Here is an 18,765-nt window from a genome sequence, read left to right on the forward strand (position 1 = left end):
AGCTGGGGCTCCTTGAAGTTTTCCCCTGAATTCTGAGAATTTGTCATATTAAAAAATCCTTTCCCTGAAGCCATGAAAACTTTCTTTCTCCTGAAATCTTTTTTTCTAGTGTCTTACCATGTCTGCTATTAAATGTTTAAAAGAGAGAGCCATCATTAGAACCACTGCTTCGTTTTCAGGAATGTGGATTTGCTGTATCTGCCCACACATTCATGCCATAAGTTTTACCACCTTATAGACCAGCTCATATTGTGTTCTTATCATTGTGGAACAGACTCTAAAAGATACAGGGTTGGCCAAAAGTTTTTTTCAGCTTTTTCTGTAATGTGGAAAACCCAAAAGAACTTTTTGGCCAACCCAGTACTTGCATGCTTACTATGCACATATATACATGAACAGATACCTATTTACATATACTCATCTACACACTTACACACATACTATGTAATGTCTGCATGCTAAGTTGCTTCAATAGTGTCCAACTCTTTAAGTCCCTATGAACTGTTGCCTACCATGCTCCTCTGTCCATGGGATTCTCCAGGCAAGAATTTTACAATGGGTGGCCACGGCCTCCTCCAGGGGCTCTTCCCAACCCAGGGATTGAACCTCTGTCTCTTATGTCTCCTGCAGTGGCACAAAATACACACGCGTAAATAAGTACACAAATTATTGTTATTAAACAACAACATGACTAAGTCACAACAACATGACTAAGTCACGTCTGACTCTTTGTGGCTCCATATATTACAGCATGCCAAGCTTCCCTCTCCTGCACTATCTCCTGGAGTTTGCTCAAACTCGTGTCCATTGAGTTGGTGGTGCTATCCAAACATCCCATCCTCTGCTGCCCTCTTCTCCGCCTGCCCTCAGTCTTTCCCAGCATCAGGGTATTCTCCAATGGTCAGCTATATATGTGTAATGAATACACATGTACACATGAATATATGTGTGTGTGTTTGTGTGCTCAATTGCTCAGTCTTCTCTGACTCTTTGCAAGTCCATGGACTATAGCAGCCAGATTTCTCTGTGGGGATTTCCCAGGCAAGTGTCCTGATTGGGTAGCCATTTCCTCCTCTAGGGGATCTTCCTGACCCAGGGATTGAACCCGCATCTCCTGCATTGGCAGGCGAATTCTTTACCACAGAGCCACCCAGGGAGCCTGAATATATGCATACATGCATTCATACACCCAGACACATACAACATATATACATACTACACACATGCAAACACACACATACACACACACACATATATACATATATCTAATTTTTACTATGATAATGGCAGGTGGTAGGAGGTCAAGCTGCCCTCCTCTGGGTGAGGCCTGCACAGGTGGTACCATTTCCTCTCTCTCTGAGTTTCTTGAGCCTTTAAGGCTTTTACATGCATGACAGTTTGTACCAAAGTTCCCTTCTCCAGCTTCTTTTTCAGAACTCTTGACAGCCTCAGTCCTTAACAAGAAGAACTCCAGCCACATCGTTTTTCTGGAGGATATGAATATATACTGTATCTTATTAATAATATCCACATCCATCAAATTAGATCTATATTTTCCCCTAAGAAACTGGTTATGACCTCCCACTTCTATTGATGCTGTCAAGCTGCTTTCCTGACAGTTGGCCAAACTGGCTTTCTATGGACAGAACCCCTTTCACACTTTTTTTTTATTATTAAATGTAACATTCTAAGATGTAACACTACATGTCACACTGCTTGAAGAGTTTTGAGAAGCATGGTGTTTTTTCCGTCACAGTATTTGTTTTCAGTCACTTTTTCTGGCTTTGGATCTACATGAGACTAAAAGAGAACACATTTCAGAAAAAGGTTGGGTAACTTGGACAAAGTTGGCTTAACCAATTCCCGTGAAATGATGTGTCTGGGAACTTTCTCCAAATGGGAAGCTTCTGCTGTGCCATGTTCTGCTATCCAGTAAAGTACAAGAAGTGCCAGCCGTGCTGCTTCGTGGAACTCGAGACAAGTGTGTTCATTGTTTCTACAGCAATGATGATCTTGTACACCGTGGGCTGCCAGCCGTCTTCTGCAGCCTCCTCTCAGCTCATCCCCCTTCGTTCTCTACCTCCACCATGGAGGATGTCTCTTCACCCTTTGAATGGGCCCTGTGTGGTTCAAGTGAGTGATATGCAAGTCACTCAGCTTGCCTGAGCCTCAGTGTCCTCATCCTCCAGAGGTGAGGATTAGCCGAGTTGATGTATATGAAGGGTCTGGCACATAGTAGGTACTCAGTAAACAATAGATACTGTGGAGCTGGAGAAGACTCTAGAGAGTCCCTTGGACAGCAAGGAGATCAAACCAGTCAATCCTAGAGGAAATCAACCCTGAATATCCATTGGAAGAACTGAGACTGAAGCTGAAGCTCCAATACTTTCGCCCCCTGATGAGAAGAGCCAACTCATTGGAAAAGACCCTGATGCTGGGAAAGACTGAGGGCGGGAGGAGAAAGGGGAGACAGAGGATGCAATGGTTGGATGCATCACTGACTCAGTGGACATGGTTTTGAGCAAACTCAGGGAGGTAGTGAAGGACAGGAAAGCCTGGCGTGCTGCCGTCCATGGGTCGCAAAGACACAGACACCACTTAGTGACTTAAAAACAACAAATGTCGAGTAAAAATTGTGGAAGGCAGGAAGAGGTTAGGCAGCCAGATGGCAATGCAGGTGCTAAAAAAGAGAACTTCCTTTTCCCTCTTTGTTTCCTGCACAGTGTGGACTGTACCTGCCAGCTCAGAAGGGAATGTCATCCTTGCATGACCTCTTAATTGCAGTCTCAACTGGCTGGCTCGCATGTATAAAACCTTTGATTTTGAGCATCATTTTGTGTGTCCACTTTGGCAATGCATTCCCAGGGTGATAACTAGTGGTCTGGTTTCTGAGTAGCTCTCCTTTCCCTCTCTGGGTTCAGTAGCACCAGTTAGAACTGGTAAGTCGCTTCAGTTGTGTCCAACTCTGTGCGACCCCATAGACGGCAGCCCACCAGGCTCCCCCATCCCTGGGATTCTCCAGGCAAGAACACTGGAGTGGGTTGCCATTTCCTTCTCCAATGCATGAAAGTGAAAAGTGAAAGTGAAGTCACTCAGTCGTGTCCGACTCTTCGCGACCCCATGGACTGCAGCCCACCAGGCTCCTCCACCCATGGGATTTTCCAGGCAAGAGTGCTGGAGCGGGATGCCATGGTTCTCAAAGTGTGGTTCCTGGACTAGCAGCATTGGCATCACCTGGGAGCCTCTTAGAAATGCAGACTCTCAGACTTCCCCAGTGGTCCAGTGGTTAAGAATACACCTACCAATGTAAGGGACACAGGTTTGATTCCTAGTTCGATTTCTAGGGCAAATTCCACATGCCATGGGGCGACTAAGCTGGTGTACCACAACTACTGAGCCTGTGGTCTGGAGCGTGCGAGCCTCAACTACTGAAGACACTCGATGCAACTATTAAAGCCTGGGAGCTCTAGAGCCCACGCTCTGCAATAAGAGAAGCCACGACAATAAGAAACCCACACATCACAACTACAGAGTAGCCCCCCATCACTACAACGAGAGAAAGCCTACATGCAGCAACATAAACCCAGCAGAGCCAAAAATAAATTAATTAATTTTTAAAAAAGAAAGAAAAACAGATTCTGGGGCTCCACTTTAGACCTAATGAATCAGAAACTCTAGGGGTGGCATCCACCAATCTGTGTTTAACATGACTTCAAGGTGATTCTGAATATAGTTAAGTTTGAGAACCACCTCACTAAAGTGTTACCTACTAGAAATACATGTAAGTCTGAGCAGTGCTAAAGAGGAATTTAACATCTCTGGAACATCAAGCCAGTGAATTTTCAGGACTTAAGAAACACATTTTGTGTACTGTTTCTAATCCAGATCTCCAAGCCTATAGAGACTAACAATTGAATAAGATTCACCAGGGTACCGCTTGTGAAGTTCTAAGTTTTAGTTACATAGTCACAGTGTGGGATAGAAGGTTAGGGATATTACATAATTGATGAGCCATATGCTTTCGCATTTAAGTTTTTATACTGGAATGCACCCCAAACAATTTCCTTTTCAGAAGAGCAAAAAGCTAAGAATTCGACAGTCTCGCCCCTCTTCTCTTCTTTTTCAGAACAGTTTTCTAGTTCCAGAGAAGAGTCTGGGCTCTTAGAAGCATTCTCCTCATCTTATTTTCCATAACTTTGTCCTGGAAAATATAGTCTGGGGGAAAGCAGTTTAAATAGTAATCATCTGTGTCTAGTGCAGAATTAGAAGATCCAGTGTCATAAACAGGGGGAATAGCACACAGATAATGTAGTCGACAGAGGTCAAACCTGGCGTGGCTGTGTGGCTTTGACTCTGGCTCTGTCTGTCCCTGGATTATTCCACCCCAACCAAATGCTACAAACTCCGTGCCCACTGCTAGGGCTTTGGGCAAACCCCTTTTTATTTTATTTAAACCTCGCATATACAGTTAAGACATTGCATCCACATGTTTCTAATTCGTTTACACTTCACTCATCAGCATGTGTTGGGTAAGCACCCTGCCACGTCTGAGTTTTACGAGCTGCGTTTACGAGGCTGCTTTTCTTGAACAGGGATATCGTATATTCTACCCAGAAAAAGGGAACTTGAGCCTGGGAAATGAGGGCTTCGGTGTTAAACTTGGAGTGAACTGGTAAAGTTTGAATGGATCCAAAACTAAGCACAGATGTTATCCATTCTCCAGGAATAGCCTCATGTATTTATTCACAGAATATCTCTCCTCTTTTTACCTGAAATTTTCTCTCTACTTTAAGGGATGGCCAGGGAATGTGCATTTGTCTGCAAAGTTTGAACCTCATTTCCTGCCACTTTGAGGAGTCTCCCTCTTACTTATTCCCTCCAAGCTAAGGCTAACCTTGGTAGTAGCAAAGTTGGATGAAATCTAGAACCTTCCACAGCATGTTGCTTTCTTAGAAAGCAACATTTTGCTCTCCCACTTATGCTGAGTTCCTGAAAAGACAGCAAGGAGTTTTACAGTTTTGTGCTAATTTTGAATAGAGATGAAAGAGACTTACCACTGATAAAACTGCACAGAGTTCCACTTCTCACAACCCAAATTGTTGGAATTCATTTTCACATTCTTTATAAAATTAATTTTATTGTTTAATCTGAGTTAATCTGCATGCATGTATCTTAGAGAGTCAAATAATTCTACACACTTGGCCCATCCCCTACTATTCTTTCCTCCTCAACAATTTTAATTGTTCTTTTGGTATTTACTTTCTTATCTCTGAATAATGTTTACATTGTTACTTCTGGATTTTTCAGTTTCAGGATTTTCTGTTGAAGGTGAGGATTGTAGCCCTCTTTCATTGTCCTCACCCTCCACCTCACCACATATACACACTTCCCATCCCACATACTCTTGATGGAATTAGGTGGTAATTCTGTTAGACTAATAACCAGTGCTTCCAGTATAACTGTGTGCATGCTCTTCACAGCTGAGCCACATAGTGTAATAGGTCAGCGCTCCTGACTGTCGATCTCCAGGTAGAGATTTGTGCCCAGTGGTTTTTAGGGAGTGATTCAGGAATAACTCTTGTGAGGGGTACAGGATGCAGGTTGAACAACTCTGAGCTGGGTTAGCCCTATAGAGTTACCCCACATTGAGACGGAATGGGCCATTGTCCAACCACACAGATGGATCACTGGACAGGGGCTATCCCGGGGAAGAAGGTTGGTGAGGCGGCTTCCTTAGGCTAGGGGTGAGTTCCAGAAAAACACAGCTGTGAGCTACCAGCTGGCAGCACTCCCATCTGCTGGGGGAACCCTCACTTGGATTGGGATGGTAGCAGTAGATAATCTGGGCACCCCTTGCACCCTTGTCCAGGTACTTGGTGGACTCCTTCAATCAAGAAATTTTCCGGATATTTATGTGATGATTTCTTGGGGAGTTGGTAAAGAATCTGTCTGCAATATGGGAGACCTGGGTTCAATCCCTGGGTTGGGAAGAGCTCCTGGAGAAGGGAAAGGCTACCCACTCCAATATTCTGGTCCGGAGAATTCCATGGACTGTATAGACCATGAGGTCACAAAGAGTTGGACACGACTGAGTGACTTTCACTTGGGGATCTAGGGAGCTAACTGCTGCCACTTCTCTTAAAAAAAAAAAAAATAACAGTTCTATTGAGATAAAACTCACATACCTTAAAAGTCACCAATTTAAATAGTACAAGTTACTGGTGTTTAGTATGTTTGGAGTCATGCTATCATCACCTCAATATAATTTCAGGACATTTTCATTGCCCAAGAAGAAAGTCCATATCCATTAATAGTTGCTCCACATTCTGTCCTCCCTCCAGTCCCTGGAACCCACTAATCTACTTCCTACCTCTGTACCTTTGCCTATTCTGAATATTAGATATAAATGGAATTGTGCAGTATATGCTTTTTGTGATTGACTGTTTCCACTGAGCGTAATGTTTTCATTGTTTACATGTTGTAGCATGTCCATGTGTGCTACTTCATTCCCATCTATTGTCAAATATTTTCTGTACGGATACACCACATTTTCTTTATCCATTTACCACTGGAAGGACATTTGGACTGTTTCCACCGTTTAGCTATTATGAAGAATACTTCTGTGAATTTTCATGTACAAGTTTTCGTGAAGATGTGTGATTTCATTTCTCATTGTTAGACACTTAGAAGTGAAATTGCTGGGTCATATGGTAAATCAACATTCTGATGAACTGCCAAAGGTATTCCAAGAAAACTGTTCCATTTTATAGTCCTGTCAGCATTGTAAGAGGGTCCTGATTTCTCTACATCCTTGCCAGTGTTTCTTATCATCTTATTCTTTTTTCAACCATCCTCCTATGTGTGAAGTGGTATCTCATTGTGGTTTCACTTTGTATTTCCCTAATGGCTAATGATATTGAACATCGTTTCGTGTGCTTAGATTTTTAATAAGTGGAAGATCTTCATAATCCAAGATCATGAAGATTTATGCCTATGTTTCCTTCTAAGATTTTTTTAATAGTTTTAGCTTCTACATTAAGGTTGATGGTCCATTTTGAGTTAATTTTTATACATGATGTATGATAGGGATCCAGCTTCATTTTTTTGCACATAGATATGCAAACTGAAGTCCTGCAAATGTATTTTTATGTGGCATTTTAAAGTGGTTGGGGAGTATGGGCAGGGTCTGGAGAAGTCAGTGGTTATGTAATTAAAAAACATATTTGTTGACTTTTGGCTGTGCAGGGTCTTCACTGCTGTGTGCGGGCTTTCTCTAGTTACAGTGCGTGGGGGCTACTTTCCAGTTTGGAACACAGGCTCTAGGACACGTGGGCTCCCGTAGCTGTGGCCTGTGGGCCCCAGAGTGCGGGCTCCGTAGTTGTGGTGCAAGGGCTTAGTTGCCTCGTGACATGTGAGATCTTTCTGGACCAGGGACTGAACCCATGTCCCCTGCATTGACAGGTGGATTTTTAACCACTGGACCAGGGAAGTCCAGGGCTTATGTAATTTTATGAGAAGCTCTACATGGAATATTGCTAAGGCAGCAGGATTCTGGGCAGTTTTTAAGTAGTCACTTGTCTCCAGGTTTCAATTGTCTCCTAGGATCTCCTTTTTCCTTGTTGCAAGTCTGAGAGGCAGGGACATTGCCTAAGCCACATAAGCAGAGGGGTAGACCCAGCTGGTTTGGGCCACAGGTAGAAGAAACCCAGTCATTCCTCTGGGTTATTTCCATGTAGCCCACTTGCTGTCATTGTCTCCTGATTAATCATCATTTTGTTGCTGTTGTTCTCAGAAAGTTCTTCTGTAGTATGGCTGCAATATTGAGGAATAAACTTGTGGCTGCTGCTGATACTATTCCTAAGGATAGAAGTAATTGGGAGGAAGCCCAGAGAAATCAGAACTCAAAACCCTTGCCCTCTGTGAGGCTGCTTTATAAACACTTTTATTACATCAAAATGCAATGCACTTGGATAGTTCCTGCTATAGCTTCAGTACGTAAGGAGCTGGGAGAGAGGAAATGGGGTCTGGATAGATAGATGACACAAGAATGCAGGTTGTAGGAGAATGGTTTTCCCTCCAGCTTGTCACTTCCTTTCCTGGACCTGGTGTGTGTGTGTGTGTTTCATCTACAAAATGACAGTTTGGTTTCAGATAATCCCCATAGTGCTTCCGTCTTTGGTAATCTTTGACTTTGCCAATATCACTTCATAGCTTTTGGGCAGCTAGGGTAGGAAATCAAGTCTCTTGACTTCTCCGATAGAGCTCAGAGCACACAGAAGATTCAATCTTCCCTAATCCATGTGGTCCCACAGGTTGCCTGCGATTTCCTGTTAGCGGTTTTCAATGGCTTTGGAGTAGAAGGAAGTTCATTGCTATGACAGTCAGGCAGCCACAGTGGGGAAAATATGATGTATTGTGTTGTGTAGGAAAAAGTCAGTATTATCCAATGCAGTAATCAGATTTTCAGACAAAGACATGACCCTGGAACATGCTGTCTATGGCTGAGCATAGCATTAGTCTCGTCTCCAAAAACAGTGAAGCAAAATCAGTGTGTACTTGGCATGTCTTTCTCCCTTGGATATGGAAATATATCTCGCCTGAACATTTTTCTCATTCTTATTTTGGAGGCAACTAGATTGCTCTGAAAATATTAGTCATAGCAGTAATTGATTTAGTATTTATTGAGCAGCAGGCTCTGTGTGAGGTAACAGAAATATAAAGAAAGACTCTGAGGTAGGGGGGTCTATCTAGTAGGGAGAGAGGAGAGAAAAACGAAAATTAAAACACCTCCAAAGGCCAATATTTATTTTCTCTGTCCCTCTCTTTGGGGCTTCCTTGGTGGCTCAGTCAGTAAAAAATCCACCTACAATGCAGGAGACTGCCTGCAATTCAGGAGACCCAGGTTCGAACCCTCGGCTGGGAAGATCCCCTGGAGAAGGCAATGGCACCCCGCTCCAGTATTCTTTCCTGGAAAATCCTATGTACAGAGGAGTCTGGCGAGCTGCAGTCCATGGGGTCGAAAGAGTTGGACACAACTGAACAACTGAGCACACACCCTTCCCTTTATTCTTCAGTTATTTGTTGAGCATTTGTCCTATGCCCGAGCTCTCTTCTGGGTGCTGGAGATACAAAAGTGAGTAAGACAGACACATCTCAGACTTCCCTGGTGGCCCAATGGTTAAGAATTCACCTGCCAATACAGAGGACATGGGTTCGATCCCTGCTCTGGGAAGATCCCAGATGCAGCAGCTAAGCCCATGCACCACAAGTACTGGGCCTGCCCTCTAGAGCCTAAGAGCCACAACTACTGAGCCCATGTGCTATAACTACTGAAGCTCGCACACCCTACATCCCATGCTTTGCAACAAGAGAAGCCACCGCAATGAGAAGCCCATGCACCGTAAGGAAGAGTAACCCCTGCTTACTGCAGCTAGAGAAAGCCCTCACACAGCAACAGAGACACTGTGCAGCCAACAATAAATCAACTAAAAAAGACAGACACATTTCTGCGATCCCTCAAAGCCATGCCTTAAATGATGTTTGTTGAACCGTATAGTAGAGGAGACCAGATCAGCCTGTGCTAGATGGACTTTGAGGGCAGATCAGGATCCATGGAGGGCTTCCCGGAGAGGGTGACCTGGGATCTAAAGCAAAGTAGAAGCAGGTGCTAGTCAAATAGGCAAAGCCAGAAGAGCAGTGATCAACGGCTGCCCAGAGGAAATGCTTCGTTGGAAATAGAACAGTAGGAAATGAGACTATAAAGGTAGGTGAGGTTCAGCTCTTGAGAGGACTTTAGACTTCAATCTAAGGTGACAGGCAAACCACTTAAATGTCTCATAATGGAGGAATTATTACAGGAAACTTGGGCCGTTTAAAAGAACATAAAATGGTATAACTGCATAGATTTTAAGTAATAAAAAGCAGAACGCAAACATTGTGTGCTCACCGTGATTACTGATTTATACGATATAATTGAGACTGTTAAAGATGGGAGGATGCCTAAAAGGGAAGTCCTATTTGTATTGTGAGATTCTTTAAGAATCCCTTTATGGTATTCACTCAACATCGAATCTCTACCATGTGTGCAGATCAAGGTGCAACCTCTTCTCTCTCCCATCAAATACGGAGAGATCTAATAGCTTTAATGCATCTTAAATGTGTGTGACTGTGAGATACCGAGAATAGGCACATCCACAGAGAAAGAACATTGATTTGGTGGCTGCCAAGGTCTTGGGAGGAGGAGAGAGGTCAGGGTGACAGCTGATAGGTCCAGCGTTTCCTTTCTGGGGTGATGGAAATGTTCTGAGGTTAGTTTGTGGAAATGGTTGTAAACATTGTGAGTATACTAAAAGCCATTGAGATACATGCTTTGGTTAAAATGGTTAATTTTATGTTATGTGAATTTTATCTTAATAAAAAAAATACAGAAAGATAAAAGATGCCGATTGGTTTTTGTTGCTGTTTTTGGTAGTCAAGGGCAATCGGAAGTGTGAGCTGAACTGCCAGGCAATGGGCTACCGCTTCTATGTTCGGCAAGCTGAGAAGGTCATTGATGGTACCCCCTGTGACCAGAATGGTACGGCCATCTGCGTGTCCGGGCAGTGCAAGGTAAGTGCCCCGGACTGGGGTGTCTGGAGTGGGTCTCGGGGTGTTTGATCTGTGCCTGCCAACTGCACTGTTTGCCAAGCTGTGACATGCTTCCTCCCCATCACCTATGCTCCAACCCACCCCCCAACTCTGAACCGTGAGCTCTGGGAGAAGTGGATTAAATGGGGCGGTTTGTTCTGCTCTGAGTTTTCGATCTTTGGGAGTTGCCAAGTCTCACTCTGGCATTTCAGTTATTAAGTGATTTACATTTACATCATGTGCGTTGTAAGAATCTCAGTGATCTTTCCTTGTTGGATCTGGAGCTTCTTCCTTACCTCTGAAGATGAGGTTATGAAAAGGGCACTGCTGGATCAGTCAAGAGGCGGTTGGCGTCATCAGGGTGGCATTTTAAGGGCATGGCATATTTTATCTTGCCTCCCACCAACTGGGGCAGGCTTCCAAATGAAAGCGGTCTAGTGCCTTTATAGCCGAAGTTGTACTTTCAACAGGAAGTTTTCAGCCTCCTTGGACTTCTGAAGTCTGTTCCAAGAACTCCCCACCCTGCATTCTGAAAACATTCTGGGCTGGAGAGAATCCTTGTGGGATGCTACCCTTTGACAGAAAGCACCATTTGCTTAAAAACAGGTGCCCCAGAGAGATAGTACCAGTTCCACAGTATATTCATTGGGGCCTGGATGTCCACTCTCCTTTCATCTATAAATGTAAGAGTGGTGGTCTGACTCTAGCAAGTAAATGACTTTTTGGAGCCCAGGCTAAGATTCTGTCTTAACACTCAATTGCAGGCAGGACTGAGTTTCATCAAAGGAAGAGCTCTTTGGCTATCACATCTAAAAGTTCCTGTTGTACTTTCCATGTAAATTGCTGCACTGTTTAGTATTAGAGCTACTCAAGTATGATTTATAAGCACCTCCTTCCCCCTCCAGCCTTTTTCTTAATGAGGTTTTAAATAGAATACAAAATAATTTATCAAAGCAATATGAATATTCTGGGGCTTCTCAGGTGGCTCAGTGGTAAAGAATTTGCCTGCAATGCAGGAGACACAGGTTCGATACTTAGGTTGGGAAAATCCCTGAGAGAAGGAAATGGCAACCTACTCCAGTATTCTTGCCTGGGAAATCCCATGCACAGAGGAGCCTGGTGGGCTATGGTCCATGGGGTCACAGAGAGTCAGAAAGGACTCAGCAACTAAACAGCAACAACATGGATAGTCTGAGACTGTGAATAAAGAAAGGAAAAAGCTGTCGTTTGATATTCAATGCATGTGAAGTTGCCTTTGGACAGACAAGAAACCCACAAAGCTTTGAGATGGGGTTCAAAAGAGGCAAGGAATATGGTGGGGAGCACACTGGAGGCTGAGACCCATCTGGCCCCAATTTCGACTCCTTTGGGAAAAACCACTGGGTTTCATGCATCCCCTCTATCCTTACTGTCTTCAGATAATGCTGAAGGAAGCCCCATTAGAGTTTATGATTTCCGACTCAACTAATCCCTGCTTCTAAATGTTAACTGAGCCTGAAATGATGCACTTTATAGCAACCTAGCTTTTCTTTCGGATCCCGAATCAACTGTTTAATTTCCTGAATACAAGTGCACACTGCTGGGAGGTGTTATAGTGCAGTGGTTAAAAACATGCCCTCTGAAGTCAGACTGCTTGGATTCAAATCCTACTTCTTTTATCATTGACTGTGTAACCTTGCACAAGTTCCATGAGCTCTCTGTGCCCCTACGTCACCTGCAACACGAGGAGGATGGTGCCTACCTCCTGCGTTGTAGTGAAGAGTCATGAGCTAATACACATATGGTCCTCATATGAGGTCTGGCACTTAATAAAGCAGGCTGGCTTTTCCTAATATTATGTTCACTTATGCCCACATATGACCTGTCGTATTTGAACTTTTTATGCAGAAGTATTTGAATTTTTTAGCAGATTATAGATTTGTGAGATTCACATTATGCTGTTTTGCAGAAGAATTAAAATACTTTAATTGACAGATACATCTTTATAATAATTTTTCCTTATATATTTTGGCTGCAATTTAAAATTTTTTTTCCATTTTTAAATTTATTGTTTTAAATTGGAGGATGACTGCTTTAAAGTGTTGTGTTAGTACAACAGCATGACTCAGCCATATGTATACATACATCCCCCCTGTTGAGCCTCTCCCACCCCACCTCCCGTCCCACTCCTCTAGGTCATCACATAGCACCAGGCTGGATGCCCTGTATTATAGAGCAGTATCCCACTAGCTATCTGTTTTACGCATGGCAGCGTATGTGTCAGGGCTGCTTTCCCAGTTCGTTCCACCCTCCCCTCCAGTTGTGTGCACAAGTCCATTCTCTATGTCTGTGGCTTTATTCCTGCCCTGCAAATAGGTTAATTGGTACCATTTTTCTAGATTCCGTGTATATATATGCATTAATATATATTTGTTTTTCTCTTTCTGATTAATTTCACTCTGCATAACAGGCTCTAGGTTCAGCCACTCCAGGTCAACTGATTCACATTTGTTCCTTTTTATGGCTGAGTAATATTCCATTGTATACACGTACCCCAGCTTATCTATTCACCTGTTGATAGACGTCTAGGTTGCTTTCATGTTCTGGCTATTGAATGTGGTGCTGCAGTGAACACTGGGGTGCATGTGCTCACATTACCCTTCGAGGCGGTGTCCCTGAGCTGCACTGTGACTCTCCAGGAGATGTTAGATCCTATGTTGGTAGGTCTGGGGAAAGTCCTGAATAGTCTATTTTTATAACACGTTCCCATGTGGTGCTGATGCTGCTGGTCCATGGGTCATATTTTGAGTAGCAAAGTTTTAAAGGACGCTTTGATTAAAGCGCAGTTCACAAAGAGCCAGAAATGTAAATATAGAGTGGTGAGATGAGTTGGAAGGAAGAGGAAATGTGGTCTGTTTCCACTGGGGGAGCTTGTTTTCTTAGTATTGGCTTAAGTACCTCTAAGCTGATGATACGAAGGAAAAACAAATACTAATAAGGACATATGGGTATGAATTCTTACAAATTGATGAAAGCTAATGGTGTCGGACAACACAGTTTGAAGTTGATAATTGCAAGAAGACTGAGACAGATATTCCCCAGGATGTGAGTAGATGAATAGGAATTTGATGTTATAAGGACAACTTTGATATTACTTCGTATTTGTTCTCTGTGTATTTACCCAAAATTTGCTCATAGACGTTGTTGAAACAACTGACCGTCGTGTCCTCACTAGAACTTCAGTTTAAATAATCAGAAGTACATTTGCTTCCCAAGCTAAGTTCTGTTTACTCTGTAACTTTCAAAGGGTAGAGTGCCCTTTTTGAATATTTGATTGGAAGCCCAGAATTCAAATTGCTATCTCTGCCTCTCTGATATCACTCTCCAGCAGGAGTCTCTGCATCTGAAATAGCTCCACAGAGCCTCTGCCAGCCACAGAGAGGTGAAGGCAAACCCCCGGCCTGCAACAAAAGTTAATGAGAAGTGACAAGCACTAAATGAGAATGTGAGCTAAACCCACACAAGAGTAGCTGGGGGAGAAGGGCGTGCTCCCAACACCAAGCCACAGAAAGGCCCCAGGCCCACCCAGAGCAAGCTGGAATGCTCTTCCAGTGCCCATGGAGCACTCCCTGGCCAGCCTGTGTTTACCCTGTTGCTGGAGCTCCACTGATGTTTCTGATCCAAGAGTTGCAAGAGAAGCCAGGCTTGTAAGAATGCAGAAGTCCTTGGGCTCAGGGTTGGAGAACATGGGGATTCCTCTCCAGTCCCTCAGAAGTGTGTGACACTTCCTTTCTTGATAGGGAGTGAAGGATCCCAAATGTTAGCTTCAGGCTAAAGACTGCACTTTGATAGCTAGGCTTTGAAGGGAGAGTTCTAGCCGTGACTTCCTAAAGCAAGAAAGTGTATCTGAAACCCACAGAGATTTCTTCTTCATCTTAACCTCATCCTTCTAGACATCAAATAGGAACCTCTGGCCAGTCTTCAGAGAAGTATCTGCTCCACCCACTCATGATTGGCATTGATGGGAATGGGACAGCATATATGTCTAATTAATAGAGAACAGTGCAGTAATTGTTTCTATTGTTAAGCATCACGTTAACTTGCTATGAATTTTTTTTTTACTTGATCTCAGTTTCAAACTCTGACTAAAAAATTCTACATTTTCATGGTTTGATCATGTGCATGCTATTTTTGCTGACAACTTAATAAAAATAGATGAAACTTTGCTTACAAAAGTATGGCAGGCATTTGAAAGAACAGGGTCCCTTGGATAAAAACTAAAAAGAAAAAAACCCCCCACACAAAAAAAAACCACCTTAGCTCCCTGGAGACCAGCCTTTCAGAAACCTCAGGCTTTCACATTTAAATGATCCTGAAAGAATCAGAATCACCCCCAAGACCTATCCTCCTTCCCCCCAGAAAAAAAAATCCCTGGTGCTAAAGAAACAGTCCTTGAGTAGGTGCCTTGAAATAATAGGCTGATGCAAAACCTTCATGCAGGAATGTGTTGGAGCTGATGCAGACAGCAAGGAGCCCCTCTGAGAGCTTGCCTTGTGCCAGACACTGTGCTGTGTGCTGTTCATACAGAAGGATTTCCTTAAGCCATGTGTCTTCACAATAACTCAGTCAATAGGAATTATTAGTCCCCATTTTACAGAGAACTGTTATGAAGATAAAATGAGTTGGACACCGTCAGTGCTACATGGAGAGCTGGCTATTAGCTTTTTCAGTGAATTGTTAATCAGAACAGAAAGTAATTTAAATGTGATAGGGTGAAACTCATGTGCTTCAAGTGTCTCCCCTCTTCAGAGTTTTTTTTCCTCACCACCTCTTTCCAAAGCAAACTGTCTTTCTAAAATACACATTAGGATGTGCGTCTCGCTTAAATTCCATCTGTGAGTCCCCATTTCCTGCGGAATAAAGTCCAGGGCCTAGATGCTGGCCGAGCTGCGACTGGCTGCTCCCTGACCCGGCCGGCGTTCAGGTTGTGCCTTCACAAGCATGGACGCACTGCCAGCCTGGAGAGCCATTCCTTGTCCACTCTTGGACCACCCAGTGGACTCTGCTCAAAAGCCACTGGCTGACCCCCTTGAGCACTGTTTCTGTTCTTCTGTTCCCACTTCTTGTACTTATTTGTTCCCATTTCCCCAGCCTACCCCCCATCCAGGCCCGGGAGCACTTCCAGGCACTTTGCTTTTCAATAGGTGCTTAAAATAAATGTGTAAATGAATTGAGGTACTTGGTGACTCAGTCTGTTGGGTTTTAGCAAGTGAAATTCATCTTTAATCCAGCACAGAGCTTTTCCTTTTGGCTTGATGGGCAGTGGAAGGCTGCTCGCACAAGGACGCGGAGCCCCCTTGGCCAAATCCCCAGAACCCAAGGCTTTGAATGTCAGGCAGAATTCTTGGCACCTCCCCAGGCTCCTGTCTCCCTCGTCTTGTTTTTAATTTTGCTCACACTGAATTTCTTGAGTCCAGACAGAGCTAATGACAGGAAGAAGCTAAGCAAGTGTGAGAGTGCAGTCTCCCACGGTGCTTTCTGCTGTGGGGGGAAGACCCGTTTCTGCCACACACCGCCTCTCCCCATAGCCTGGTCAGCCTTTGCCTGCACCATCCACCCGTCCTCAGGGGCAAGGGCGGGGGAGCCTTCACACCTCCTCTCCCAGCTGGGGCACTGCTCAGCTTCCAATGGCTCCAGGAGGACGCATCAGTGGACAGTTTCATATTTATTCAATAAATTACAGCAAGGTAACTCTTTCAGAGATAAGCTCTGGACCAGAGTGTCGCGGTGACCGAAAAGGATGACACGATGGGCGTGGGCATCTGTGTGCACCCCTGTATTCAGGCGCCAATTGTCTTCCGCCCTCTGCTATGGACTGCCGTGGCACTCTCCTGAACCACACAGCCCTGCTCCTTTCTCTGCCTATTTGCCCCAAGTTGCTTCTTTTTTTTCCCTTTTGGTCAGTGGCTGTATTTTGTGGGCTTTGCTCAGAGTTCTTTTGTTTCTTGAATGAAACCTAGAGAGTCAGTTGCGTTGAGTAAAGTGTTGTGGCCTGTGCCAGACATGTGCATGAATCGAGCCTTGAAAGAGGGCAGAGGGCTTTTACTTTGCTCTAGTTCTGAGCTTATGTGACTTGGTGGATTCCCTGTTGTATTTCCACCCCAAGCAAACTGTGTTCTAAGAGTACTTTCTGCTTGTGAGTATTCAAATGCTTATCATATTATGTTACAGTTATTTTGACATGTGTCTGAACTCCGAAAGCTGAGGGAGTATTATACATATTTGCATCCTCAGTGCTTTTGTTGCAGGAGGGGGGATCCCTTCCAAGGCCAAGAGTGGGCTCTTATCTAACACGCAGAAATGAATTGTCCGAGGAGACACACGTGCTGACAAAGCAAGAGACTTTTTTGGGAAGGGGCGCCCAGGCAGAGAGCGGTGGGATGAAGGAACCCAGGAGAACTGCTCTGCTCTGTGGCTCGCAGTTTTGGGTTTTATGGTGATGAGATTAGTTTCTGGGTTGCCTCTGGCCAGTCATTCTGACTCGGGGCCCTTCCCAGTGATGCTTGCATCCCTCAGCGGGATGGATTCCAGCAAGAAAGATTCTGGAAAGTTGGTAGGACATATGGACTGGCATCTCCTGTCTTATTCTGACCTTTCCCAAATTTTTCCGGTTGGTGGTGGCTTGTTCTGAGTTCCTTACCAGGACTTCCTATTCTAAGTTAACTCATACAAGTAGCTACTATCTGCCCTGGCCAGGGCAGGCGGTTTTAGTCAGTATTTCCCCTGACACTTAAGGTATTAGATTTTTTAATAAATTGAATAAGTTGCCAGTCCAGGTTCAATGCACAATACTGGATGCTTGGGGCTAGTGCACTGGGACGACCCAGAGGGATGGTATGGGGAGGGAGGAGGGAGAAGGGTTCAGGATGGGGAACACATGTATACCTGTGGCGGATTCATTTTGATATTTGGCAAAACTAATACAATTTTGTAAAGTTTAAAAATAAAATAAAATTGTAGTTGGAAAAAAAAAAAAAAGTATGTCAATGAATGAACCAAAGAGCAAGTTAGAAAATGACTTTCCAAACCTCTTTTCCTAAAAATGATCAAGCATAGGATTAACGAAGCATTAATCAACAACCCAAGCAATACACATAATTAATTCATCTTTTTTTTAATTGGAGTATAATTGTTTTACAATGTTGTGTTAGATCTGCTGTATAACAAAGTGAAGCAGCTGTATGTATACATATATCCCCTCCTCTCTGAACCTTCAACAAATAATTTTATATTTTTTGTATAGCCTGCTCCCAGCCAAACACTGGGCTAGGCGCTGGAGATAAGAAAAAAAATGGGAAAGATGAAAATAGTTCCTCCCTACCCTGAGCTTAAAATTTAATGGAGAAAGTGATAAAAAGTCAGTTAACAAACAAAAAGCTTCCCTGGTGTCTCAGACTGTTAAAAATCGGCCTGCAATGCAGGAGACCTGGGTTTGATCCTTGGGTCAGGAAGATCCTCTGGAGAAAGGAATGGTTACCCACTCCAGCATTCTGGCCTGGAGAATTCCATGGACAGAGGAGCCTGACAGGCTACAGTCCATGGGGTCGCAAAGAGTTGGACACGACTAAGTGACTTTCACTAACAAACAAATTTTGATGACAAATTTTGATTAGCACTTTGAAGCTGATAGGGAAACTGAAATAGTGAACAGTGGTGAGAGGCATACATTAGATGGGTGTCAGGGGAAGGTCTCCAAGGCAAGCAGGGTTCTGTATTACAAATGCAGGCAGTACTACCAGCCATACATGTCCAGGGATTGGCGGAAATGTGTGTCAGGCCTCCAGCCAGGACCCAGGACACTCACGGTGCTCAGGAACTCATAGATACCAAGATGATTATTTTGTATTTTCTTCTGCTCCCTGCCCTTGGGTGAATCTGGTCCCCCGCGGATGGTGCTATCCTTTCCTCCAAAGTATTCACATTTTCCTGGGTGAATGCTGGCTTTAGCAAGAGTAAGTCCTCCACTGAGTCATTGTCTAGGCCAAAAAAGATTGCCTTGGAAAATAGGTGGTATTATGGGTCGAAAACAGGTTTGGGGGTCAGCCAGGATCTCTAGTATTAAAACAGATGAGAGAAGGTTTGCTCAGGTGAAATTGGGGT

At 43.9% G+C, this 18,765-nt stretch overlaps 1 protein-coding gene across 2 annotated transcripts in view; it reads left to right on the forward strand.

The window, feature by feature from the left end:
* The window catches only part of THSD4 (thrombospondin type 1 domain containing 4), a 675,283-nt gene that overhangs the window by 285,440 nt on the left and 371,078 nt on the right, over positions 1-18,765 (forward strand). For both annotated transcript variants that reach the window (XM_061430240.1, XM_061430239.1), the window contains exon 7: positions 10,472-10,608. In XM_061430240.1, coding sequence (XP_061286224.1) covers positions 10,472-10,608 — 137 coding nt within the window. The remainder of the gene's footprint in view (positions 1-10,471; positions 10,609-18,765) is intronic.

This window comes from Bos javanicus, chromosome 10 (assembly GCF_032452875.1).
Source record: "Bos javanicus breed banteng chromosome 10, ARS-OSU_banteng_1.0, whole genome shotgun sequence".
NCBI classification, from domain to species: domain Eukaryota; kingdom Metazoa; phylum Chordata; class Mammalia; order Artiodactyla; family Bovidae; genus Bos; species Bos javanicus.